This window comes from Phodopus roborovskii, unplaced genomic scaffold, assembly GCF_943737965.1.
Source record: "Phodopus roborovskii unplaced genomic scaffold, PHOROB, whole genome shotgun sequence".
Lineage (NCBI taxonomy): Eukaryota > Metazoa > Chordata > Mammalia > Rodentia > Cricetidae > Phodopus > Phodopus roborovskii.
In genome coordinates, this window is record NW_026125391.1 from 16,193,491 (window position 1) to 16,212,788 (window position 19,298).

The 19,298-nt window shown below is 46.1% G+C and overlaps 1 protein-coding gene across 1 annotated transcript in view; it reads right to left on the reverse strand.

The window, feature by feature from the left end:
• The window catches only part of Cdhr3 (cadherin related family member 3), a 59,275-nt gene that overhangs the window by 18,044 nt on the left and 21,933 nt on the right, over positions 1–19,298 (reverse strand). Inside the window, exons 5-11 of the mRNA XM_051175134.1 lie at positions 18,970–19,064; positions 18,156–18,260; positions 12,790–12,938; positions 9,793–9,982; positions 2,736–2,907; positions 1,411–1,513; positions 412–510 (exon numbers count right to left, since the gene is read on the reverse strand). Coding sequence (XP_051031091.1) covers positions 412–510; positions 1,411–1,513; positions 2,736–2,907; positions 9,793–9,982; positions 12,790–12,938; positions 18,156–18,260; positions 18,970–19,064 — 913 coding nt within the window. The remainder of the gene's footprint in view (positions 1–411; positions 511–1,410; positions 1,514–2,735; positions 2,908–9,792; positions 9,983–12,789; positions 12,939–18,155; positions 18,261–18,969; positions 19,065–19,298) is intronic.

Sequence of the window (19,298 nt, forward strand, 5' to 3'; positions counted from 1 at the left end):
AAAATCACACAGGAGACCAAGAAAAAACTTACAACATGGAAGATTGGTAGAAATCAGACAGACAGACAAGCAAGCAATCAGCACATTCAGAACAATGCAATTTAATTAAGTTTTCAAAACCCATGTTTCACCCTGAGGTCTCTGTAGGAAAAAGAGCAATGGCAGGGAGAAGGGAGGGACAGTGGGAGGGAAAGAGATGGGGAGGGAAGGAGGGAGGGAGGTGAGAAAGAGGGAAGCAGGGAGAGAGAAGGGAGGGAGCAGAGGAGGAAAGGAGGGATGCAATAAACACAAATCAACCATGAACCTGGGAAAAACTACTGGTGGTCCCTGCCAGGAGCCATGCCTCTGCAGAGCCTGAAGTCAGATGAAGCCTGGCAAGAGTTTACGGTCTGTGATTTGGCTCCTACCCACCTGGTCTTGTTTCTGACACATCAAACATGTATGATGGTCTTTCAAAGGTGAGAGGAAATTCATTTTCTGGGCTTGTTAGGATGGAAATGTAGATGCTATCTAAAAATGAAAATAGTAACAAATTTACATCACAACCTGCATCCATCTGCTCAGTGGGCAATAGAAAGCATCTTGTAAGTGTGGGCTCAGGTTCAGGTGGAGACCTGCCTTCAGACTCTTAGTGGTAGCTTCCCCACACCACAAATGCAGGCCACTGTGGAACCTGCAGGGGGAGTCTGAGAAAAGTCTAACAAGGATTGACAGGCAAATGGGCCAGTATGAAAATGGGGGCAATGTAAAATAGGGGACAGTGTGGGAGAGGACAGTGTGAGAGGGGACAGTGTAGGAGGGGACAGTGTGGGAGGGGACAGTGTGGGAGGGGACAGTGTGGGAGGGGACAGTGTGGGAGGGGACAGTGTGGGAGGGGACAGTGTGGGAGGGGACAGTGAAGTATAGGGAGCGTATCAAAAGAAGGACATTGTGGAATAGGACTGTGTGAAGGGGGAGTAGTGTGCAATGGAGGGAGAGTTCTAGCCATGTGCAAAAACACTATGATATAAAACTCTGTGATTCTCTCAGGCCAGCTCTAAGTGATTGGCACAGTTGAAAAGAAGGGGTATTTGGATGGGGAGGGATGGGAGGCACAGTAGCCATTTCATGGAAATTGCTTATGTGCCAAACTCAAGAGTTCAAACATTAATGTAACAATTGCAGCACCATTTAAGGTAGTGAGGTGATGGTGTTTGCATTTCCTGAAAATCACTGACAGAAATAGAGAAGCTGTGTGGAAAAGGAGCAAGATGGAAGGCAAAGGGGCCCATTCTAGTGCTGTAATTCAGTCAAAAAAGAGGAAGTGGCTGTCGGGGCCTGATGGTGGGTGCCTCAGGAAACCCTGTGCCGGTGGTTCAATCATCGATGCTCAAGGAAGATGCCGTAGAAGTAAGTCAAAAGGGCACTTACTTTTATAGTATGGAGGGGCGGTATCTTGCACCTGGATTATCACACTGTACTTATTGCCAGCTGCTAGGTTGCTTGGATTTTCATAGTCTAGATCACCAATTAACTAGGTCAAAACAGAGGTAATGATTACACAGGATAAACAGCCATATCATTGGAGTGACAAACCTGTTTTCATACAGTTAGTGGCTGTGTAAATTGCCAGCATCCTTTAGAAAACCACTTGCGGGGCATTTGTGGAGTTCTGAGATATGACCATACTCTAGTGTAGCTAGAGAACTTACTCAGAAGAATTTACCAGAGGAGAAGAATCTATCTCCAAAACGTCCACCTAGCTAGCACCACTGCCCAACAAACAAGGTTCATGCTATCAGATCAGTTGAAGAAAAATACAAAACGAAACCCTTTACACAGGAATAGTTTCTATTATTTAACATACTTATACAAATATATAGAGAGATGCATAAAACCACATAGAAAAGGAAAATATATCAAAATGATGACAGTGTTCACTCATATATGGTGATGTTTATCAGTGTTTTCTACATTTTAAATAGTGGACATAAATCAAGAACCTAAGAAAAATGTGAATTTCCCCACAATCAAAATTAAAATTAGGTTTTTGTTTTCTTTATGACATCATGACTTTCTGTGGGATTGCAGACAGCTTGAGATGGGTGGTAGAAAACGGGGGGGGGGTAGACTGAGAAGAAAGGGGGTGGGCAGCTTGCTCTCATCGCCAAGGTCTGCGGGAAACGCCCCGGGAGACTCTCTCCCTTCTTGCTATTTTCCACACCCTGCAGCAGGAGCCCTGCGTGAACAGAAGCCACACACCTTGCTGAACCCCTTTCATGCCCATCCATCCAGCCCTGCCTCTGCTCCTAAGCGCACTTTCCACCTCCCACCCCCTTGTTTTACTCTCTATGGGGTTCTCTGGTTGACTCTATGATGCAGACTCTATCAAGATGGCTCTGCTGGGCTGTCTTCTCTCCCTCTCACCTCATTTGAGGAACAAGCACTCAAATAGCAGAAGAGCTTGCGCAGAGAGGGCACAGCCACATCTCCAATGGCTCACTAAACAGGAGCACGGGAACGAAAGGCATAAGAAGTCCTTAGCCCCCAGCACAGCTCTGCGTAATGAACGATGCTGAAGCCTGAGTGAAATAAAGAGCTGACAGGAACACACAGCCACCATTAAGTCTTTCAGTTACTGTGGCTCCGAGAGGAGGCTGCCTTGCGAATTTCTCTCTGCAGGGTAGCAAAAGCACCATGCATGTTGGACCAGCTTCCCCAGCGTCGTTTTAATGAGGCAATGACCGTGAACTGACCACAATTCTCCCAGAGCCAGCTGGATGCTGTGAGAATCTGCGGCTGCTCCCCAGTCCAGATGGTGTAGTGAAGTTGAATTTGTTGTTTGGCGCTTCGCTGTCGTCGTCAAAGCAGAACTTGTTCAGGTCCAAAAGCAACGTCCCGTTGGCTGCTCTTTCACTCAACATAATGCTGGCAAAAAGATACAATTCAATATTTTCCCCTAACAAATGGCGACCGAATCGGCCTTCTAACCTAAGCTGAGGCTAGATACCTCAACTTCATATTCAACTCCAGAAGTCCTTGGCTGTCATAGTACCCTCCTCACCACTCTCGTCATTTCTGCCCTTGAGTCCTTCCCCGACTGCGTCTAATTACAGCAGCTAGAGGCACCCTGTCAGTGTCAGATCATGGCAGCCTGCTCCTGAGAACTTCTCAACTTTGGACCACAGGACTCTCCTCTCTTCTCCTACTTTATCTCCCTGCCTCAGCTGCTCCTTACTCATGCTCCTCCCATCAGAGTGGTTATACAGGCCACCAAGGCTCCAGCCCCAGGGCACTGCACCTGCTTCTGGAATGCCCCTCCCCCCCATCTCCAGTGTGTTCCTCGGAGTCCCGTGTACGAAAGCTCGGTGTCTCTCCTTCTACATTCTACAGCCTCTTCTTGTGACTGCTAAAATGATCAGCAACTACATGGAGCAAGGACTGTGTCAAGCTGTGGCAATTAACAGCATCTGCTTGCCAAAGAGAGAGGGACACGTGTCCCTATGTCTCCACAAGGCCCCTCTGGCAGAAAGCACATCTGCCATTTTGTTTCTGCCTCCACTGTGCAATGCTATGGCTCTAGTCCTCAATTCTTCAAAAGGGACCACTTATTAAGTACTAAATACTTTAGGGGAAATCTGCTGTTTCTACCTCCCATCCAATTCTGTTTAATTAGGGAAAACGTTGCCATGATCAGGGAAAACCTCAACGAAAGGAAGGCATAGATCAGGTGATTAGTATCAGTTTCTGGCCACTTGGTCCCCATGGATGAACATACTGTCAATCAGCACTGATTCTCGTCTTGATCTGGCTAACGGGGGGGGGGGGGGTCCTGTTTCCTCACTGCATGACCAACTTAGCGCTGGTCCCTAGGATTAACTGTGCCTCCCTAGAACAGGATGAGTCAATGATTTGACTCAAGCCATAGAACCAGTGGGGAATGTGATGGGGGCAACAGCACAGAGGTTCCTCCATCTTGTATTCTCACTGAGGCCATCCCAGGCTTAACTAGAATTGGTCTCCTTAATAGAGAATCCCATGGAAAATTACCCAACTCTAGAGGAGCTCAAGGTCGGGATGTCCTAGCTAATTTATCTTAGCTTCTGTTAAAATTGCTTGCTTCATAAAGAACAGGTTAACAAGACAAAACCTCTCCCTACAGAATGGGAAAAGAACTTCACTAACCCCACATCTGATAGAGGGTTGATCTCCAAAATATACAAAGAACTCAAGAAACTAGAAGTCAAAGTACCAAATAATCCAGCTAAAAAATGGGGTACAAATCTAAATAGAGAATTCTCAACAGAACAATCTCAAATGATGGAAAGACAGTTAAGGAAATGCTCAACATTCTTAGTCATCAGGGAAATATAAATCAAAACCACTCTGAGATTCCATCTTACACAGATCAGAATGACTAAGATCAAAAACACAATGACAGCTTATGCTGGAGGGAATGTGGAGAGAGGAGAACACTCCTCCATTGCTGACAGGAGTGCAAACTTACACAGCTGCTGTGGAAATCAGTATGGCTATTTCCAGAAAATTAGGGATCAGCCTACCTCAAGACCCTGCAGTACCACTGTTGGGCATATAGCCAAAGGAGGCACATTCACACCACAAGACATTTGCTCAACTATGTCCATAGCAACATTATTCATAATAGCCAGATCTTGGAAACAACTTAGATGCTCCTCAACTGAAGAATGGATAAAGAAAATGTGGCATATTTACACAGTGGTAAGAGACAATAACATCCTAAAATTCACAGGCAAATGGACAGAACTAGAAAAAAACAAAACACCAAACAAAAAACAAAACCAAAAACATCCTAAGTGAGGTAACACAAAACAAGAAAGACAAATAAAGTATGTACTCACTCATAAGTGGATACCAGACATAAAGCGAAAGATAAACAGCCTACAATCCACAACCCCAGAGAAGCTAGAATCTTCTTCCAGAAACAGATGGAAGCAGATGAAGAAATCCACAACTAACCAATGGGCCAAGCTCCTGGAATACAATCGAAGTGAGGGAGGAGTGATAATATGAACAAAGGAGTCAAGACCATGATGGGGAAACTCACAAAATCAGCTGACCCGAGCTAGTGAGAGATCACTGACTCAGGTCTGACAAATGGGGAACCTGCATAAAACCCAACTAGACTCCCTTAATATAGGTGACAGTGGTGTGACTGGGACAATATATGAGGTCACTGGCAGTGTGTCCAAGACCTAACACAAATGTACAAATTGACTTAATGGAGCCCATTCTATATGGAGAGATACCTTGCTCAGCCTAGACACAGGGGTGTGGAAGTGGAGAGGCGTCTTGGTCCTGTCTCAACAAGATGATGGGGCAGACTTAGTAGACTTCCTAGAGGAGGCCTTACCCCCTCTAAGAGGAGGGGAGGGGAACGAGAGGAGAGGAGGGAGATGAAACTTGGATTAGAATGTTTAAAAAAAAGAAAAGAAAAAGAAATTAAGAAAAAGTAAAAGAAAAACCTACTTGCTTCAAACTGCTTACTTTTGTAAAGCTTCCAAGATGCAGGACACGGTTTCTACTTTTAAAATCCCCATGTTCTGGACACTTGGGGCTCTACCCAGGTTTTTGAACACTTGCATGTGATCCCAGTCACTAGAATAAAGACTTTCAATTGTCTGTACACTATGCTCGAATGGTCATCTCTGGTGAACTCCCCAACAACACAATCAATTATATAATTATATCTAGGCCATGGGTGTTTGTGGACTTAAGGTTTGATTACATACTGGACCTAGAAGAATTCAGGGTCCTGGTGCCAAAGTACACACTCACACACACAGTCTCTCTCCTCTCTCTCTCTCTCTCTCTCTCTCTCTCTCTCTCTCTGTTTCTCTGTCTCTGTGTGTGTCTTCCTGTCTCTCTGTCATCTTTCTCTGTCTCTGTGTGTCTGTCTGTCTCTCTCTATCTCTGTCCCTCTGCCTCTGTCTCTCTCTCACTTTCTCTCTCTCTCTCTCTCTCTCTCTCTCTCTCTCTCTCTGTCCCTCTGTCTGTCTCCCTTTTTCTTTCTCTATGCCCATGCTCGGGCTGTGCTGCTGAAGATCTAACCCAGGGCCTACTAGGAAAGAGCTTTAAGCTGCATCAGCAGTTTTGACATGCTCTTTTCATTTTTCTCTGACACTTGGTATTTTCCCCACATGTGTCCTGTTAAGCCACTCCCCCTCATTTATCAATCCCTGACTCTAAAGGGAGCCCCTTCTCTCCTTCACAGTCATTAGATCACGTGCCCTCCCCACTCAAAGGTGACTTGCCCAGCAGCTTTCTGGATCTCCTCCTGTTCATGAACAGCTTGCAAAGCACGTTCAGCCAAGTGATGGACAATTTACAACCTGAGCAGAGGCCACCTCGCTGCCTTTGATGCCTCTACTGGAGCCTGGGCCCCTTTATCATCAACCTGGGAATGCCACAGGCTTTCAGTGCAAAGATGTGGGAGCCTGAAAGGACCTCCCTCCTCCAGGCTGCACTGCCCCATCCACCCACAGCCTCTGGGCCTCCAACTGTCACCCAGATGCTTTTAATGATTGCTGGCACTCAACCCTCCCGCTCTCCAGCCCATCTGCAGAAAGTTGAAGTCATAGTGCTCTAGTGTAAATGTCAGTGACTGTGCAGCTCCTTTTCTTTGTCCTGTGGTTTTGTTTTGCTTTCATGCTTGGCATTGTAATGGATGGGATGGAGAAAGGATCAAGGATGGGAAGGTGGATACATGCACAGACCTTCTCAGTCTCACAGGTCTGTATGTTCAGGATCACACAGGCTGATCCTGATGGACACACAGGCTGAGCTCTTGAAGTGAAGATTTCCACTTTACAGCTCAAGAAAAGTGACCTCTCAAGAACCTTCAACTGTCCAGCTGGGAGTTATTTTCTTTGGAAAAGCCTGGAGGTGATGGCTCCATTGTTTGGAATTATCTTCAGAAATGAATGTAATTAGCACAGTTACTGACTTAGTGTGATGGATTTCAATGCTAATTTGGAGACCATCAAGAGCAGGACTCTCCATGGGCTTGCCTGGAGGACCTATGACATTCAAAATGTGACTTCATCAGGTAGTATTAACACAGTCTGCAAACTGTCCTACCACCCCAGGGAACTATAGACCACAGAAAGCCAGAATATTCGATGAACAGATATGAAAGGTTTGAGACAGCACAATCTGCTCCAGGCACAGATAGCCCTCCATGTAGAGTAACAAAGAGCCAGAAAGCTTGGGTTAAAAAAGTGAATTTCCCAGGATGCACTGGGGCCACTGCAGAGGGCTAGCACAAATGAAGATTCTCAAGAGAAGTGAGTGACTGCCAAAGCATTGTTTCATCTACAGGCCCAGACTTCCTTTAGCAGACTACGGGGTTTAGACTGTGTCTGTGGTGCTGTGGAAATCACATCCTAACTATCCATGACACCCATCCCTGCCCATCGAAGAGACTGAGCATCTGGAATGCTCAAGTTTGGAAAGTGATCTACAACATGGTCCAGCCTGTGACTAGATCAACACCAGGTCTCAGCGGGAAGTAGACAGTCAATGAGAATAATTCCAGCAGATCTAGTAAAGAGATTAATTACAAAGGGGTATTTGGGTATGTGTAGAAATTTTAAGGGCTGAGACATTTCTCAGGGCAAATAAGAGTGGAACAGCTGGTTGTGATGTCACACGCCTTTAATCCCAGCACTCAGGAGGCAGAAGCAAGTGGATCTCTATGAGTTCAAGGCCAGCCTGATCTACAAAGCAAGGTCCATGACAGCCAGAGCTACACAAAGAAACCCTTTGTTCAATCCCCCATCGCACACACACACACAATTGTGGATCATCCTTGCTCTGCAGAGACTGGGAAGTTCCAGTGGAGGAAAACTCCCTGAAACTGGAACCCAGGGCCGGGAGTGCTGTGTGCAGAGGCCCAAGGGACAAGGAGAGCTCGGTGTGAAGGACTGCCTTAGGGACTGACCCTTCAGAAGGTGGAGAAGGCAGCTGTGAAAGGGAGGAAATTGATAAACCCCCAGCATTACTCTCCTTTTTCTCTTTTCTTTTTCTTTTTGAGGGTTCCCCCACTGGTCAGGAGAACATGAATTGCAAGGAAAGTAGTAGGCAGCCTTCTAGGGCATAAGCAAGGTGTGTGGTGAATCTGAGATGTGTCCAGACTCTAAGCCATCACACCAATCCTCGAGCACTGAGTAGATCATGTAAATTGTGAAAATGGGAGGCTGGTCATATACATAACAAATAAACTTAATAGCTGTCACTTACCCTTACAGTCTTTGTTTAGGGCTCTTTATTGTAGCACAATAAATAAAAGACTGATATTGGGGTCCAAACTTCAAACTGAATGTCAGAAAAGCAAAGCAGCTGGCCACTAGCTTCTTATCTCTACTTCAGGCTGAATGGGCTGATCCTGTCTCCTCGGGCTCTCACCAAGCTTCCTCTCCTCAGCATGGCTGGAGAGTGAATGTCTCTACTCACTACTGAAGATCCTGCTTCTATCTTTTACACCCATCTAGTGCTAGGATTAGAGGTGTGCCATCTGTTACTCTTTTAGACTTATCAATCTCGTGTATCCCAGGGTGGCCTTGAACTCAGAGAGATCCATCTATCTCTTGATCTTGAGTCCTAGGATTAAAGTACTACCTCCTAGCTTCTGGATGCTGGAATTAAAGGTGTGTGTCACCAGTGTCTGATCAGCTTAAGGCTGACTTTGCTTTTCTGAATCCTTAGGCAAGCTTTAATAAATCATAAATAATATATCACTTCATCTTTCGCATGGTCATGCTATGTATTGAATCTGTCCAGTCACCTGGAGCAAACTTGAAAACCCAGTCAAGATAACCCAAGAGACTTTGCTTATTGGTCATAGAAACAGAGGCCTGTTCTGATCTCCAGCCTTACTTTAGATGCAGGCACTCTTTCCATGAAGGCCATTGCTGGGATACACTCCACGCCATTCAGGCTTCCAAAGACTGGCTAGCAGGGAAACCATGGAACTGAAGGTGTTCTGAAGGAATTCCCAACCATGTAGCTCAGTTTAAGAAAAGAAAAGGCATAGTAACCCAGAATAAAAAAGGACCCTGAAGGGCTGAAGTGAAGACTTGGAGTTTCCTAGAATTTGCTGGTCTTCTGGAGGACCTGGGTTCAGTTACCAACGTCTGTGTGGAGGCACACAACTAAGTGTTCATACCTTCAGTTCCAGGGGATCTGATTTTGATGCCCTTTCTGACCTCTTCAGGCACCAGGCATTCATATAGTGTACAGACAAACATGCAGGCAAAAAACTAACACACATAAGATAAAAGTGAATAATTATTAAAGGACTTTTTAAAATCATTGTGAGTTAATTGTGAGTCAAAGAACAAGTGAATATATAATAACCAGTGTCCTATGTGTACCTGTGTTTCACTTGTATGCAATTACATTATGGAAGGTGAATTAGATATTTTCTTTTGTTTTACCCAAGTACTTAGTTTGGTTTAGGCATATTATTTATTGTGGGTGTCTTTGAGAGGTCCTAGTTACTAATCCTGACTCCATTACAAGTGCTAACTGCGCTGTCTTACCTCTGGTGGCAATAAATAAAGAAAAGACAATGAAATTTAAAAATAAAGCTAAACACAGAAAGTGGAAAAGAGAAATAATGAAGAGGGAAGAAAATGAAAGAGGAAAGGAAAGAATAACAAAAGGAACTTTGAATCTGCCTGTGGAAAGTTGTTTCGCCGATGCCATCCTATATCAGAGAAGCCCGGTGGTCAAAGGCCACCCAAGAGGGAGCACATTTCAACACATGAGTACCTGAAGGTGAGTTTTCTGCATGTTGCAGGGTTGTCATTGATGTCTTCCACAGTGAAGGTTATCTGGATGCGGTTCTCCTGACCCCCAGAGGGTCTGTCCCTCACCAGAACTTCCAGTGATATTATGGGATTTTGTCTCAGTTCACCTGCATCTCTATCTAGCCTGTGCGCCACTTGGATTGTCCCAGTCACTAAGAAGGCAAAGGTTAGACATCAGATAAAGAATAAAGTCACAGGGAACATGGAGAACACAGCAAAAGACTGTTCTGGAATGATGTTGGTCTTGCTTTGGGAGTAGCCCTATATAAACATTTCTTTCTGTAAAATCATAGGCATTTCTGTGTTTGACATCATCGAATACCTGATCTGACCTTGCTCTAAAGCCACACATTTGACTCCAGGGTTGAGCCCTGGGCAGAACTGACAAAACTGGTGGAGATCTGGCTTCAATTATAAGAGAACCTGTTGCTAAGAAACTCACATTGGAGGACAGTGAGGCTGCCACCAAGCTGCATGTGAAGGCCCAGAGCTTGAGCTGCTGAGAGCCTTAGAGCAGCACTGGTTCACACCCCTCCTCTGCCCTGACCACCAGACTCCTTCCGATGAGATGCACCTCCCCTCTCCCCCATCCTCCACTTCCCTCCTCTCCTTTCTTCATCTCTTCCTTTTCCCAAATCTCATGCTTAGCTTGATTTGCTTTCATTTTTATTACTTGGAACCAGTCTTAATTTAAATACTAAAAAGAGGAGGGTGTGGGAATATAGGTCACATGCAGGGTTGGTCTAGCATTGACAGTTCTGGATTCAATCCCCACCCAGCATTACTGTGTATTTGGGTGTGTGTGTGTGTGTGTGTGTGTGTGTGTGTGTGTGTGTGTGTGTGTACTTGTTAAAAGTTCATTTTTGCAACAACTGAATGAACAGAACTCTCAACTGAGATCATCTATCCCTACACTCTTAGCTGTGTGAGGTTGTCAATGTCAAAAGCCTTTCCAGAGATAGATGCATGCCCAGCATTTCCCCAGGCCCAGACAAGCTATACTCAAAAGTTTATGGGGCCATTGACACATGGTCTTGTTTCCACAAAAGCATTATGTAAAGCGAAGTCCAACATGCTGATGTGGCCTGGATTTACAGAGATGGGACAGTATAGTGGCTAAGAGGACTAGAATCATCGGACTTGGACATTCAAGTCCCCAGCTCTTGATTTTTCCTTTGTAAACTGTGTGTGACGTTAGTTCATTGGGTTGTGCAAGTACCTGGGAAGAAATGCATGCAGCTGCACTGCATAAAGCCTGGGAAGTACCAAGTCTCCAGTGGGTGGGCATTACAGAGGAGAGGAAGCTCATTCTCTGCACTATGCTGCTCATACGGGATCATAGCTGCCAACCACTTAGCAAGCTGATCTACAGAGACACTGTCCAATGCATCACCATTAGCCACAGGTAGCTATTTAACCTCTAAAATGGGGGCTGTCTGATTTGAGATATGCTTTAAGTATAAAATATACAACAAGCTTCCAAACAAAAGAATATAAAGTACCTCAATTACTTTTAAAGATTAATTGTGCTGTAATTACAGTATATTGGATCTTAAGAGTAATTTAATTTTTTAATGGGACTACTGAAGACATTGAAATCACACAGCTGCCTTCATTCTATTTCAGGGTTCATATCATTCTTCGCTTCTGAATCTTTAGAAATGTGTGGCTAGGGCAGGCAACTCAAGCAGCTTTACAGACTCACCTTCCAGAAGGTGATGGGGCACAGGTTACCCTACAACGTGGCACCCTGACATGTGAGATGATAACAAATGCAGGAGAGCCTCTCTGCCCTTATCCTATCCTCCCCTGGAGAAAGCCACCAGGCCTTCCATGGGGGATGTCCTTCTACATACATTGTTTCCCTTATTGGTTGATAAATAAAACACTGATTGGCCAGCAGCCAGGCAGAAAGTATAGGTAGGGATACCAGATGAGGAGAATTCTGGGGAGAAGCAGAGAGGGGCCACGGGAGACACACAGCCATTGAAAGAGTAACATGCTTGAGCATTCTCCGGTAAGCCAAAACCACATGGACCAGATTAGTAGAAATGGGTTAATAATTAAGAGAGAGCTAGCCAGTAAGAAGCCTGAGCCATTGGCCAAACAGTTTCTAACTGATATAAGCCATTGGGTATTTGTTTGGGACTAAAGGGCTGTGGAACCAGATGGAACAAAAACCCTTCATTTAAGAGATTTACCCTTAGATGCTAAGCATCACCATCTAGGACAGAGACACCTGAACACCAGGGTTTGCACAGTTTAGACACTTTGTTCTCCAATTATAATTATCCCTTCACTTTCTCATCAACATTGGTATAAAAAAAATACATTTTCCCAGACAGGTCTGGTGGTTAATGTCTGTAATTCCAATACTCAAGAGGCTGAAGCAGGAGGATTGCCATGAGCTGGTACATAACAAGTTATGGGCCAGCCAGAGTTACATACCAAGACCTTGCCAGAAAGAAAAAAAATTATTGTGCCATGGTGGCTCACACCTTTAATCCCAGCACTCAGGTAGCTCTCTGAGTTCAAGGCCAGTCTGATCCACAGAGCAAGTTCCAGAGCAATCAGAGATACACAGGGAAACCCTGTCTCAAAAAACAAACAAGCAAACAAACAAAAAACCCATAAAATATAATTTCCATGGTGTCCTGGAGTGTTCATTTCCATATAGATAGAGATGCCTGAGTTCTGTCTATAGGGATTTCAACCTTAACCTTAATGGCAGTTAAGAAAAGAAATCCATCCCCCTCCATAAAGGTGACAGGTGACCCAGCTGTTCACACTCAGCCTGCTTCAGGCTCCACAGTCTCAGGTGGTGTCTGTTGCCTTTAATGCATCCTTTCCCTGACAACTAAGTCTGAACCTGGACAGAAAGGCAGGCCAAGTGCCAGAGAGGAAAAAGGCATTACAAAAGCACCGGAGTTGCTGCATTAGAGGGTGCAGGATGACTCACACTGGTCTATCACAAAGTAGCTGTTCTTGGCAGTGATGGAATAGAGTAGGTGGCCAGGAAGGCCCTCGTCATCAGGATCCTCTGCCGTGATGTTCGCCACGATGGTTCCTGGACGCAGTTCCTCTGGAATGGAGTACTCTCTCCTTGGACTGGAACAAGAATACTGCAGACGTGGCTAATTTGCACGGGTAGGGGAGGGTGCAGGCTGGGCGGTAGGTATTCTGGTGTGTGCTAAATATAGCACTGCATTGCTTGGGTTGCATCAACATGCAGAGAACACAGCCCAAAGGAGGGGTAACTGGCATCTGTATTTCCAAAGATCACAGCCTCATGGATGCTGACAGGCATGTCAAGCTGTTCCCACAGTGATTTACAGTGGGCACAGCCACTAACTACCAGCCTGATACCTTTTCCTATCTTTGACAGCCTCGCATAACATACATTTCTTACCTGGTCAGCTTCTCTCCTCTCAGTTTTTGTCTGGATCCTTTTAAAGAACCCACCTAGACCTGATGTTCACAACTGCAGGTTTCCTCATCCTATGGCATCTTCCAGAAGCCCAATACTGTGCATCCTAGCATCTCTGGTCTTTATTTCTCCTTCTTTTGTCTGAAGATATGCTTCCCCATGTAACTTGGGCATGCAGTGTTCATCCAAGGTCAGCTCTCTAAACTGAGAAGCCCTTGGTACAAAGTCCTGGCACTGTCTGTGCTCCAAGGAGCACTGTGAACAACAGAACTCTAAGTGCTCAGCTTACTCACTTTTTCTCAGACCTCCATGCTTTTGTGAAAAACCAGTAATGAGATCATTTCAGGATAGCAGAGCCACCTTTAATTTCCCTACTTCCTAAGGTGCCATTTCCCCAGTGGTCCATCCTTGAAGGGAGGTAGTCTTCATCTCAGCTCTAATTGGTGCCTTTATACTGGGGGCTCAAGCCACCACTACCATCCCACCAAGTAGGCCAGAGGGATCAGACAGACTCAAGACAAGCAGAGACAATCTGAAGTCAGGCCTTCACTCTAGCCTACCCCATAGGCTCTGCCCCAAATTCTGGACCCAATATCATCCATTATAGGAGTTTTCCCACCATCCACCCCATTGCTGGGAAGGAGTAAGTTTGTCTTGTTCAAGACCACTCCAGTGCATGGGCCTTTCTGCTCCGTGTCCCACTAAGCAAGCCCTTTCTTACTTGCAATATCCTTTCATAGTGTGACATTGGTGGGCTGAGCCAGAGGAGCCAGGGGACAGCAGGGACCAGAGACAGAGTCAGATGAAAGAGGCAGCCTTGTCTTCCACAACCAACAGAATCCTGTTTCTAATGCAGGATGGTTTTTCTTGATGGGTTTTCTTCCATCCACTAGATTGGGTCTAGTAACTTCCTAGCCAGGGTTACAAAGATGCTTGTTAGTCTGAAGGACAGAATGTCCCCCATAGTCTCTGGCATTTGAATGTTTGCTCCCCAGTTTGTGCTTTTGGGGAAGGCTCAAGAGGTATGGCATTGCTGGAGGAAGTCTGTGCCTGGGGCAGGCCTTGAGGTTTCAAAATACTCTCCTTCCCAGTTAGATCTCTGTTTCCCGTCTGAGGTTAGAGATGTGCTCACTATGCTGTTGCTCTAACTGCCGTGTCTGTCTGGAGTCCTGCTTCGCTGCAGTGACGGTGATGGATACTTACCCTCTGTAACTGTTAGCCTCAAATACACCCTTCTTTGTGTATGTAGCCTTGGCCATAATGTTTTATCACAGCAACAGAAAGGTGCAATGAAGGTGCCCTGCTGCCTGCAAAGCCTTGACCCATCTTTCTGCATGACTCCCAGCACCAGCATCACCAACAAGCTCAGAAGAAATACAGATGCCAGATCACTGGAGGGACACCAGAGCGTACACTGAGACAGACAGGGATGTACACACACTCTCCAGTGTCAGAGGTGACACTTGGCCCCAGGCTGCCTAGGACAGAAAGAAGATACCATAGGAGGAATTGTCTGGTTCTAAATGGTGTGTGTGTGTGTGTGTGTGTGTGTGTGTGTGTGTGTGTGTGTAGGAGAGAGAGAGAGAGAGAGAGAGAGAGAGAGAGAGAGAGAGAGAGAGAGATATTCTGTGTACACACATCTTTTGGTTGTTGCAACTTAGGGAGGGACTGCTCTTCCCATGTTGAGGGAGATGCTGCTAAACACACCCCTCCCCATGGGACAGCCCTGGTTCTCTATAGTCCACAATGGCTGTGCTAGATCCCCACGAAAGAAAAAGGGCTGGCTGCTGGGGGGGGGGGTGCCTCCTTGCCCTGATGGCAATGTTTTAGCATTTAATTTAAGATTTGTGTATATTAAAAAGATTATCCAACGAAAGGACTAATTTCAGGTCTATGAAAACAGAGAGGGGTTGGAGAGATGGCTCAGCAGTTAAGAGCACTGTCTCTTCCAGAGGTCCAGAGTTCAATTCCCAACAACGTGGTGGCTCACAACCATCAGTAATGAGATCTGGCGCCCTCTTCTGCCCTGCAGACATACATACAGGCAGAACACTGCATACATAATAAATAAATAAACCTTAAAAAGAGAGAGAATAAATATGGTTATCATTCATATTGCCCACTCAGCCTCACCCTATACCTGATTGCCAGAGCTCAGGACTACAACGAGGATGGGGGTAGGTATCAAATTCTCTGTGTTGACTGGGTAACTTCCTCCCTGCTAACGAGTACCCAAGAGGCCACTGCCAGGCACCCCTTACAAGAGGATTTCCAGTGACTACAAAGGGAGCAGGCAGAGGGAGGAAGAGCTACTTGCTGCCAGCTGAAATATAGTGCTCTGCCATCAGCACTGTGCACAGGGAGTAAATATGTCTCGGGTTTTCACCCTTCAGGAGCCGCCACCTCCCAGCATCCACAGCAAACTCACAAAGTGGTCAGACAAACATCCACCTCCACTCAAGGATGAAATGAGGAGACAGTCTCAACAACAGAAACAGCACTTGCTGCGGTGTCCTTAACTAGGCACAAAGATGAAGAGCTGTTTCCACAGCTGCCATGGCTACCTTGTGCTAGGACTTGGCATACCCGGGTCAAGTTGAAAATTTAGTCTCATATGGTTAATGCTGGCAGAGGTTTCAGAGAAGAGAAATCATGAAAACCAAGGAATCAGGCATGCTCTTAGTTTGACATCCAGTATGACTTCAAGTTTATCCTTTCAATCTATGGCTGCTGAGGGACTGAGCCACTTGTAATTGAACAGCCTGAGCAAAATGAGGCAATGTCCTGGCTTCTAGAGTGCAGGCTGCTCCTGCAGACACACCTTGAAACCATTCATGAACACTGAAGCAAAGCCGATTCAGAGACCAAAAGACCCATCTCTAAAACCACAAGTGAGAAAAGGCATCAAAGTCTGAAGCTGCCTCTGGGCGGCCATTTCCCCTCGATGCTAAGTCACTTATTGCTGTATTTTAGATGACATGGCTCAAAGCAGAACAGTTGCCAGAGAAGGTATTTTTTTCCCTCACCATCCTGTCAATGTGCTTCTCATTAGTGCTTGTGGGGAGTGTTTCTGGCTGTATATGTGCCAATCCCACCGCTATCACCTCCCCAGATCTTTTGGTCCACAGAGCCTGAGTCTGAACTGGTGTATCACAACCATGTCTCAACCTACTGGTGTTTTTCTAGGCCATCCCATCTGAAGAAATGTTGAGCTCTGGAACCCAGCACCAGGCATTGATGGAAACGTCCTGAGGAAGATGATTTGCAGCCGCTGGACCACAGCTGGAGCTAATGAAAGAGACCAGGAGTGCCAACATTCTGCTGTGTTTGCAAAGTGGCACAAGATTAGCCTGGGAACAGAGTGGGCTTAATACCACCCAGTCTTAAAACATGTTTGGTTTGGTACATGCTTGCATGTCTTAGGTGTGCAGTACATGTTCATATGGAAGCCAGAGAACATCCTTGGATGTCACTCCTCAGGGATGCCCACCCATTTTCTTTGTTGGGATGGGGCATTTCACCAAGGATGCTGGTCTGACTGGCCCCAGATTTGTCCATCTCCATCTCCCCAGCACTGGAATTGTAAATATGTAAACATACCCAGATTTTTTGCATGGTTCTGGGAATTTATACAATGAGCACTTTACCTAGTTAGCACTCTACCTTGCTCAGCTTGTGGCTGTTTCAAATATTTTCACTTTATTATATACATATATATCATGTCTACAAACATGTATAATACACAAAACATATAAATATATAACATATATTGTATATATATTTGTGTGTGTGTGTGTGTGTGTGTGTGTGTGTGTAATTTCTTTCGAGACAGGACTTCTCTACAAAACCCTGGCTGTCCTGGAACTCATCCTGTAGACTAGCCTGGCCTCGAACTCAGAGATCCACCTGTCTCTGCCTCCTGAGTGCTGGGATTAAAGGTGTGTACAACCACTGCCCAGCTGTTTTCAGTATTTTTAAAGATTTTGTTTTATTATGCCTATGTCTCTCTGTGTGTTGTGAACACATGGGTGCAGGTACCTGGGAAGGCTATTAGAGAGTGTTGGGTCCCTGGGGCTGAAGTTACAGGCTATTGAGCTGCCCAATATAGGTGCAGGATACTGAAAAAGTGAACTCTAGTTTTTCTAACAGCAACAAGTCCTCTTAACTACTGTGCCACCTTTCCAGCCCTAGTTTTAATTGACAAATAATATTTGTCAATTGACAAATCGACAAATAATACCCTGGCTTTGTGTATGGTAGAGTAGCTTGTGCTATGTTTGTTCCCAGTGGTTAAAGCTGCTAACCACAGAGCACGAGATGGTGCTGTTTCCCTGTGGCTGGCGCCTGTGCCCACTGGGGGCAGCAGAGAGCCAGGCGCCTCTGAAAGTCATCTGCGGCCTCTAAAACCCATCTTAGCTTCCTGAATCCTCAGTGCAACAGGCCCTGCATGGAGCCAGGTCCACACTCTTTCCCTCATCTCTGCTGCATGAGGAGCAGCAGACACAGCCAGGTGTCTTTCTGAATCCACCAAGCCAAGAATAAACTCTGGCATGCCAGTGGCCTTATGCTACCAGTATGGACTTCAGGGTTCTATTAATGGCATGGGGCACTCTATTAAACAAGTGCCTGCCTTGTATTCCTCTTCTGTGTTCATAAGCAGCTCACAGGGAGCGCTGTGCTCAGCCCTTGCCCCTCTTTTCTGCCACGCCCACAGTCCCAAAGTGCATGTGAAAGTGGGGGGTCAGGAGGTGAGAGGCATAAAGGACAGTGGAGACTTCTGTTTCTCATCCCTCTTCTAGGCCAGAGCAAAGCACATCTGTCTGCTGTGTCACGAATGTGTCTCAGACAGCTGTGGCAGCAGACTCTTTGAGTCCTGTGCTGTGTACCCACAGGCCTACCTGGTAAAGTGTGGGGTCTCATCGTTGATGTTCACAATGGTCACCTGGAGCACTGTGGAGGCTTCGAGATTCCCACTGTCTCTCACTCCCACGAGGAGATAGAAGCTGTCAGGGAAACAGAGACACTGCTTACACAGCCACAGAGGAAGGGATCACAGTGGACAGAGCAGGGTGAGCAGACCCCTTCTCCAGCCGCCTGTTTCTTGTCCGCCTTTAAAGATCAGTTTGCCCACCTTTGTTCTCTGGCTCACTCCCTCATTTCTCAGTCTGGAGATTTTCTTCGTGGCTACTGCCTCCCTGGACAGATTCCGCTCAAGCCAGCCAACTCATGTCCTCTGCCTTACAACGTCCCTGCAATGGGCCTGTTCCATTCTCAAGGAAATAAGGCCCACATTTTATTCATTCACTTGAGGTACTGGTTGTAGAAATCAGGGTGTCCCATACACAGGGTAAGCAAGCACTTCACCATAGAACTACACCCGTCTTCAGTTCTCTTGACTAGTCTAGAGCCAGGAGCCTCACCTAGCCTCCCCAAGGCCTATGGCTTCCATCTCAAAGCCCAACCTCTCTTGTCATACTTGCTGCCTTTGGGTGCCCCAGATGACAGCCTCCCCACTCAGGCCCCCAGCTCTGGTCACACCCTCCCCTACACCGTGGCTCCATTGCTTTGGGTTTTCAGCTTGCTGACGCTGAACTCCTAGCCATATCCCAGGCTGCTCAGGGACCAACCACCCTGTGTTTGTATCTGGCTGTTCCCTTATTTTCCTTGAGTTCTGGACAGCCACACTTCAGGAAAGGTCACTGGGAAGGTTACCTCTTGTGTCCTGCTTCAAAGTCCAGTTCTGTGGTGGAGAAGAGGGTGCCATTAGCAGACATTTTGAAGTTCTTTGAGGGAGAAATGAGGAAATACTGTAAAACAAGGGAAAGTGAGAATCATGTCGCGTGCCCTCAGGTGTTTGCTCACACCATGTCTGGCAAAGAGTGTCTGTATAAGGTTGTGAATGATTCAGGAAGATAAGCAGCTTTGAGGCTTCATGATTGCCCAGGAGAAAGGCCTTTAGATGCAACTGGTCTGAACCAGTCTCTGACGAATACTCCCTAAAGAACTGTCCCAACTACTGAACATCTACCACAGGGCCCCTG